The sequence below is a fragment of the Panthera uncia genome, chromosome X (genome assembly GCF_023721935.1).
Source record: "Panthera uncia isolate 11264 chromosome X, Puncia_PCG_1.0, whole genome shotgun sequence".
In the NCBI taxonomy this organism is placed as follows: domain Eukaryota; kingdom Metazoa; phylum Chordata; class Mammalia; order Carnivora; family Felidae; genus Panthera; species Panthera uncia.
The window spans coordinates 104,121,439-104,129,996 of NC_064817.1; the positions used below are offsets into that span (position 1 = coordinate 104,121,439).

General features: G+C 39.0%; 1 protein-coding gene across 1 annotated transcript; it reads left to right on the top strand.

Annotated features, from left to right (window-relative positions):
- Positions 1–7,200: 7,200 nt before the first annotated feature.
- LOC125931398 (olfactory receptor 1468-like) lies at positions 7,201–8,154 on the top strand. Its single transcript, XM_049643294.1, has one exon. It carries the CDS (start codon positions 7,201–7,203, stop codon positions 8,152–8,154), a length of 954 nt encoding a protein of 317 aa, XP_049499251.1.
- Positions 8,155–8,558: the final 404 nt, after the last annotated feature.

Genomic DNA, 8,558 nt, shown 5'->3' on the forward strand with positions numbered 1-8,558 from the left:
TGCCAACAAAGTCTTGATAGAGCTGATAATTGGATAGAGCAGGAACACCCTATTTTCTTTTTTTTCCCCTTGCTGTTAGAGACGTTTGTCGGGGTGGAAGAGAAGAAGGCAAAGGAGGGGGTTACTGGATTCTTGGGCATTCTTTGCCAACAGGATGAGAGAGAAGTGACCTATGGGTTGCTGTTCTCACTTCATTTCCTTTTCGTTAATCCTGAAGAAGAGCTTTCATACTGCTTCCTTTTCCAATTGGTGAAACAATGAATAAATGGATAGTCTGGTTGTTCATCTTGAAGAAGTTTCCAAGGAGGGTATAAGGAGAGACTGGCTTCAATTTAGTTGACAAGCTGATAACTGTTCCTATTGTTTTTTAAAAACTTTTAAGCAGACTACATAAAGCTATGCTTAAACTTTTTCTTCCCTTTCTTCTGTTTCCTCATCTCAAAAAGAAGCCTACTTCTACCACTACCTCCAGATGACCCTTCTTAGCTAACGCACTCTTCAGTAATAAACCCCCTACCCACACACACAACATAGGTGAAATGATTAGGCAGAATGCAATTTTATTGTCATGAACTCGAAGCGGGAAACTTGGAAACTTCATGAATTATACATCAAAACTCATACACAAAACCCATTGTGTTCGTTGAGAAGAAATTACACTATTTGTACTACCCACCTTCTAGTCATATACAATTGCATTTCTACCACAATATGTATAAATATATCCAATTAGAAATCATAGAATTGTCAAATGTTAGAGTAGGAATTTAGTCTAACCGCCTCATTTTACAGGGGATAAAACTACTACCCAGATAGAGGAGTTGCCAAAGGTCACTCAAGTAGTTGATAAAGATGAGACTAAAACAATGGTCATGTTTATGATCCTCTGTGTCAAAACAAACAAACAAATATTTAACCAAGAATTTAAGAGCATATGGATTCATCCTCCAGATGAGGAAGCGTCAATCTTTTCAAAGCAAAAATGACCCCATTCATCATGTCTGAACCTCTCTGCTCTTTTCTGTACTGCTTTGCTGCTGTTGTCAATTCCCAAGACACTTCTCTTCCCGTGACTCTGAACAGCCCCCATGAATGAGCAACTCCTAAATGCATTTGCTATGAAGTTTGCCAAGGCAGCCACTCAACGAAAAGGTCAGTGTCAGTATTATTGTTCCGTTGCCAAATATGCCCCTTAAAAAAAATCAGACATTACAATACTGAATACCAATTGCCTAAAGACTTACGAGTCTCCTCTAGGAAAGTCCAAGGCTCTTGAAAGAATGTTAAACCCAATGAAAATTACCATGTGATTTACCAAACTGAAAAAGGATCACAGAGAGGGCATGAAGAGACACCATTTTTCTACTGGCCTGGGGATTCCACCTGCACGAGGATGACACAACTCCTCATTCCTCAGTATACTCAGCCATTTCTCTAATGCCTTGGAAAGTCAGGCAGGCTCCACTCATACTCTCTGGTCACTAGAAATAAGGATACAGGTCTCTAGGGAGCCTCCAAACAGAGAAGTAGAACCACAAAGGAAAGGAGTATTTATTTATATCCATTTTGCCTAGTATTTCTGATGTTAGTTCTTCCCTGGTAATTGTTAGTCTGCTCTGAACTCTGGATTTTCCACAACACAAAATTATGCTTGCTATTTCTCCTAGATCCTGTAAATGTCATTAATCAGGTGGTACACACAAAGATCTTCATAATTATACCCAAACTACTACCTTCTACCACTCTCTCCCGTACTACAGCCACACCAGACAAGTCTAAGTTAGTGTACACATCATGTACTTTGAGACCTCACACTTTTTTCCTCTATATCTTTACAATAGTGTTTCAAATTGCTAGAATGCCTCCACCCCCGTTTTATTCTTCAAGACTCATTTAAAAAGTCATTTTCTCTTTAAAGTCTTCCATGACCCCTACTGAAAACCCAAATTAATTGTTCCATATAACTTCTATTCTCCTATTAATTCAATCATTCACAAATTTTTGAGTACCAATGACTTGTCAGGGACTTTGCTAAGCATCGGGAATATAGAAGAAGACAGGGAGGTCATCATGGAATTTATAGGATAATAGGAAAGATAAGTAGTTCCAATAAAGACTTTTTATAGGAGAAGTGTAGATGGCTATAGGATGTCACTGCAAGGAGCTGACATAGACTTGAGAGGTCAGAGAAGGTCTAACCTGAATAAAAAGCATTTAAATTGAGATCTGAAGTAGGAATATGAGCAAGCTACACGTAGAGGGTATTGTCTTCTAGAAAGAGAACATGAGCATATGAGAAAACAATGAGGCAAGAAAGAACGTGGGAGTTTCAAGGAACTGAAAGAAGGAGAGCACAACATGGGAATTCAGGAGAAGGCCAGGTATTGTAGGCTACATTAATAATTCTGGACCTTATGTTTTATTCTCCACAGAGTGATACATGCTAAGATGGGTTGGGCTTGTGCCAATGTCCCATATGTACGGAACTGAATAAAGTGGGCCTCTGAGAAGAAAAAAATAATAATTCTGGACCTTAAAGTAAGAGGAATAGGAAGTCACTAAAAATTATTAACCTGGAACTGTTTGGAAGGAAGAAATTAGATACAGAGACATGTTAATGGCCCAGAATAGGATGATGAAGAGAAGTGTATACACTTGAAAGATATTTAAGATGGGGAATCTATAGGACTTAAATAATGGGATCTTAAGAAAAAAAGATGGGAGCCTTCAAAATGACAAAAATTAATAATGCTATATTTTACTGAGGTAAGGAAAAATAGAGGAGGGTCAAAATTGGTTTCAGGCAGTGGGGTGGGTAGACAATGAGTTTGGTTTTGAAAATCCTGAATTTAAGATGCTCAGGAGATGTACAAATGAATATAACAAATAGGTGCATGGTTGTGGAACTCAGAAGAGAGAGTTAAATTAAAGATAAGAAACAGAATCATCAGCATAACAATAGTAATGGAGGTCATGAAAGTGGATAATTTTATTTTAGGGATAGTAGAATGAGCAACAAAGAACTCTGTGATATCACAGCAAACATTTTTTTTAACTATTTAGTTTTGAGAGAGCGAGAGGGGGAGGGGCAGAGAGAGAAGGGGATGGAGGACCCAAGGCAGGTTCCACTCTGACAGCAGCCAGCTCCATGTGGGGCTCCAACTCACAAACCCTCAAGATCATGGCTTGAGCTGAAGTCAGCTGCTTAACCGACTGAGCCACCCAGGAGCCCCCATTACAACAAACATTTCAATGATATATAGAGAAGCCACAAAAGGAGATGGAGAAAGAACGGTCAGAAAGATAAAAGGAAAACCAGGGGAGTGAAGTTCTCAAAATCCAAGGAAAGAGGGTATATCAAGAAAGAAGGCGTTTATCTGAGGTGAATGGCGTTGGGTTGCCAAGAAGGGTGAATTTAGCAGCATGGGTGTCATTGTGACTTTATCAAGAGCTATTTCAGTGGAGTTGTGTCGGGCAGAAGACAGATTGGAGTGGGTTGAGGTGAAGAAATGGAGACAGAAATGTAGACAATTCAAGAAATTTGTGTTTAATGGCAGGAACAAGATGGTTCAGTAACTGAGAAGGCTAAGGGATCCGGGGTGGGGTGGAGTGTTCACTTGTTTGAATATTGGAGACTATAATGTGTTTAAAACCTGAGAGAAGAATCCAGTAGAGAAGAACTGGTTGAAGATATAGGAAAGAAGTCAACTGATGGCATAAGTCTCCTGGGAAGGTAAAAGGCGAAGGGATCCAGAATAAAGATGAAGGGATTGGTTTTTAATAAAAGGAAGGATATCCCTCCCATGATAACATTAAGAAAAGAGGGTAGCTGAAATGCACATAGGAGTAGAGTTGAATAGGCAGTGACAAATTCTGCTGGGATTCCAGAGAGGGAGAATGACAGGAGACAACTTTAAGAAGATAATTTTTAGCCAATTTCCCAGAAACCTTTCTTTTTCTAGAGCTCCCCCATGATTACTGGGGAGAGTGTAATGCAGTAGGTAATAAAACGGGAGCAAGAACAAGAGTTTCTGGTAAGAACCTTGGCTCTAACATCAACTAGTTGTATGACCTTGTGCAAATCGCTTAATTTTTTTTTCAGGTTCCTCATCTGTGAAAAAAGGGGTCATATTTTCACCTCCATCAATTTTATTATAAAAATTGAGTAAATATACATGAGGGGCTTAGAACAGTGCCTGACAAATAATAAGCACTCTAGTGTTGCTTTCATTAGTAATCCGCTCCAAATATCACCTGAGTCAGTTTGTTATTGGATCACATGGAGAAGTAAAAGGCAACTCTTAGGTATGAGGGAAGATGAAGTTTTTCTTCAAAAGTAGTTGATATTTTCATCTTCTAACTAGAGTAAAGATACAACAGGGGCATAAGGTTTGCATGTATATATAGGTGTATATATATAGGTGTATATATATAGGCGTATATATATACACACATACACACACATAATATATACATACATATATACACATTACATACATGTTTATGTATGTATATATATTACATATATTTATTTTATATATTATATTTGATATTTATATGTAAATATAACAATATACAATTTATATATTATATACAAAAATCCCAAGAAGTCCGTGAATACCAATATATCACAGTAGGGAGGACTTGGTCCATAGAGGATAGACTTGAGAGTAGTCTCTAATCAGGAGCCTAGAGGATTGCCCGAGCCTTAGGGTGATGCTTTTCTAAATACAGCAGCAGAAACACCACTACCAGTTGAGGTTTCAATTCTACTCCAGCCCTCTTCTCTTTATTCTGTTTTAGGAGGAAAGGTTCACATTCGTGTCTGCAAAAATCACTGATTTTTTTTTTTTATGTGGAAGTACTGGAAGTGTTTATTTCTGGAATAGCTTTGGAAATAGCCATAAAACATCTGGGTAAGTTCCATAGGAAGGGGACCTCAACCTAAATACATAAACGTTTGCTCCCCACATTTACTGCAAGAAAATTGTGCCAAATTAGTGACTTGCAGGGCACACGGGTGGCTCAGTCAGTTAAGCATGTGACTCTTCATTTTGGCTCAGGTCATGATCTCATGGGTTCATGAGTTTGAGACGTTGGGCTCTGCACTGGCAGCACAGAGCCTGCTTGGGATTCTCTCTCCCTCCCTCCCTCTCTCTCTCTGCCCTTCCCTGCTTGTGCCCTCTCTCTCACTCTGTCTCTCAAAATAAAATAAGTAAACTTTTAAAAAAAAGTTTTAAAAATTAGCAACTTGCAAGAAAGTTTGAAAGACTGAAGATACTTATGTGTTTGGTTGTAAGATATGGTGCCAGCTTGAGAATAGAGAACAAGCAGTTAAATGGAACTAGCTTATGTGGTGCCTAGAAGGTCAACAGAAATGTGGACTGTCAAACTTTGCTAATAGAATTTGCATTAGTGAAAAGCCTAAATTACATGTACATAATAATATGCCACTTTATTATTTTCAGTGCATTCTGTACATATGAAATGGCTAAATGTTGCCTAGCAGAGGTCCCACCAGACCTGATCCTGCCTGACTTATAATTAGCATATTTATTTGTTAGTATGCAAATGAGTACTGCTATAGTACTTGGGAAAAATTGTGTGGTTAAGTAAATACAGCATTCCTCACACAGTTTTCCTCCAACTATTCATTAGTGCTGCCTACCCCCCCCCCTTTTTTTTTCAGAGAGTACATTAAACAGCAAACCAGCAGAAGTATGTGAATTTATATAATGGCAGTCCAGTTGTGCTGGACTGGGAAGATGGTATGAATACATGGAAGATCTTTAAGTAAGTACCAAATATGTAAAATGGATCTCATGGCAGCTTAGATAAGGTGCAAATTGGAATATGCAAAGACAAACCTTCCCATTCGTAAACCCATTTGCTCTCATTTAAACTTACACACATATAGCAAAAACACTTTGACATCAAGACTCAAAGTCCAGCTCCATTGCTTACTAGCTTTTGACTTTGGCTCAGCAAGCTCTTTTGTGCCTAGAACATAGGTTTTGCTCTTCACAAACATGAAGACATAAGCAGTATAGTGGCAAAATAGCATAGTGGTTAAACAAGAGGGCTCTGAAGTCAGACCAACTGAGCTCAGCATCCTGACCACTACACTAGCTATGTATCATTTCATCAAGTTATTTAACCTTTTTAATCCTTGATTTCTTCATCTGTAAATGGAACATCTTAGTAGTCCTACTTAACTCATAGAGTCGTAGTGAATATTTAATAAGATGATCCACAAAAAGCACTTAGCAGCATGTGGGCAACATACTAAGCCCTAAATAAACACTAGATCTTAAAGTGTTATCCTTAAATCTTCATTTTGGTTTATGCTCAGTCAACTCCACTATAAATTGTCTTGTTAAGAACATTAAACATTACCTCTGTGTTGCTTAACTCAGTGGACATCCCTACATGACTTCGGCAGCATTTAATTCAGATGATTAATTTCCCCTTTTTGAAATGTAAAAACTGAGATTTCAGGAAGATGTGAGGAAGAGCTAATTGCTTAAAGGATAAAATTTTGGATCAGGTCCTGGAAAGGGATTGCAGCATCTCTGTCTTGGGAACACTAAAACATGATCACCTAAAGCATCCTATGTGTTTTGAACACTCAACTGCCCAAAGACAGAAGCTGGGTTAGATGTTCTCTGAATATTTCTTTTTGCCTATGATTTTTCCAAATTAGTGAATGATACCAGCTACAATTTGTGCAGCAATAGCTAAAATATAGGTGTGGGCATTTTGCATCCTTGTATTTGTACCCTTGCAATTCTCACAAAAACCTTGTAAAGTGAGTATTCTCCACATTTTAAAATTGATGAAATTGGGTTATAAAAGCACAAATAACAAAGTCATGAAAATATTTAGTAATAAATTCAGAATACTAATCTTTTCATTTATTCACTCATTCTTATATAAATCCAACCAATATTTGTTGGGCACCTATCATGTGCCAAGCAAGCATCGTCTTTAGTACTGGTCTACAGCACTGAACATAGTAGATAAAATTCATGCCCTTGTTGAGCTTGTATTTTAATAGGAAGAGAATATGACCCAGGACTGTCTGGTTCCAAGGACTTGATTCCATTCTATAATCTAATGTAATGTCTCTGACCAGTTCTTGTGTGATGTTACTATTTTACAATGAGGCTGAATTTTTCCCTTTTTAGACACAGCAGAACCATGCACCAAGGAAACCAAAGTATCTCCAAATTCTTCCTCCTGGGACTCACTGTGGGGTCTGAACAGCAGAAGCTCATCTTTATGCTGTTTCTGTGCATGTATCTGGTCACCATGGTAGGAAACTTACTTATCATCCTGGCTATTATCAATGATGCTCACCTTCATAGCCCCATGTACTTCTTCCTTGCCAATCTATCCTTCAATGACATCTGCTTCACAACCACCACAATCCCCAAAATGTTGGCAGACATCCCAAGCCAAAGCCCAACCATCTCCTTTGCAGGATGCCTCACACAAATGTACTTTTTTATGTTGCTGGTGGACCTGGACAATTTCCTTTTGGCAGCCATGGCATATGACCGGTACGTTGCCATCTGTCACCCATTACACTATGCTGCATTACTGAACCCCAAGCGTTGTGCCCTGTTGGTAGTGACTCCATGGGTCATCTCCAATCTTGTCTCAATACTGCATCTCAGTCTGCTGAGTCTCTTGACTATCTGTGATCAGAGAAAAATCCCACACTTTTTCTGTGACCTGGAACCCATTTTAAGGCTTGCTTGCTCAGACACTCAAATCAACGACTTGACAGTCTTAGTTGCTGGGGGAGCAGTTATCTTTATCCCCTTCACCTTCATTATTGTCTCCTATGCCATTATTTGTTGCACTGTACTTGGTGTTACTTCAGCCAAAGGGAAGTGGAGAACATTCTCCACTTGTGGCTCCCATCTCTCAGCTGTGGCCCTCTTGTATGGATCCATTGTTGGGGTATACTTTCTCCCCTCTTCTGCCTACTCAGCAGAAAGGGATAAGGTAGCTGCCATCATATATACAATTGTAACTCCCATGATGAACCCCTTCATTTATAGTCTGAGGAACAAGGACATGAAAGGAGCACTGAGGAGACTATTCAGCAAGAAAACCTTTTTCTGGAGGTGGTTAGCCCTGCCATAAGAGACACCTCGATCAACTTTCTAGACTTGGATTAGCACACAGAGGGTCCAAAGCCTCAGGCTATTGTGCTACTATGGTAGTTGCTCATTCATTTCCTGCCCCCAATCCAGGTCCAAGATTCTAGATCAGGTTCATCTCTCCATCAAAAACAACAATAATTAAACAGAACAAAAATATGCCTTTATTCCACAATTTTTTACCAGTTACATAGAGCTCTCCCTGAATAAGCTCATGGCTGTATAGTCAGTACTTACTATTTGTTCTCTAATTTTTGGTTTGTGTTTCCCTCTCATCTCTACCAAACTCTATATGTTAGATCATTGATAGGAAGGGATGAAGGAGGGAAGGAGGGAAGGAGGGAAGGAGGGAAGGAAGGAAGGAAGGAAGGAAGGAAGGAAGGAAGG

Excerpts from the sequence above, each read along its gene's own strand:
- LOC125931398 (XM_049643294.1), top strand. The coding sequence starts at position 7,201 with ATGCACCAAGGAAACCAAAGTATCTCCAAATTCTTCCTCCTGGGACTC.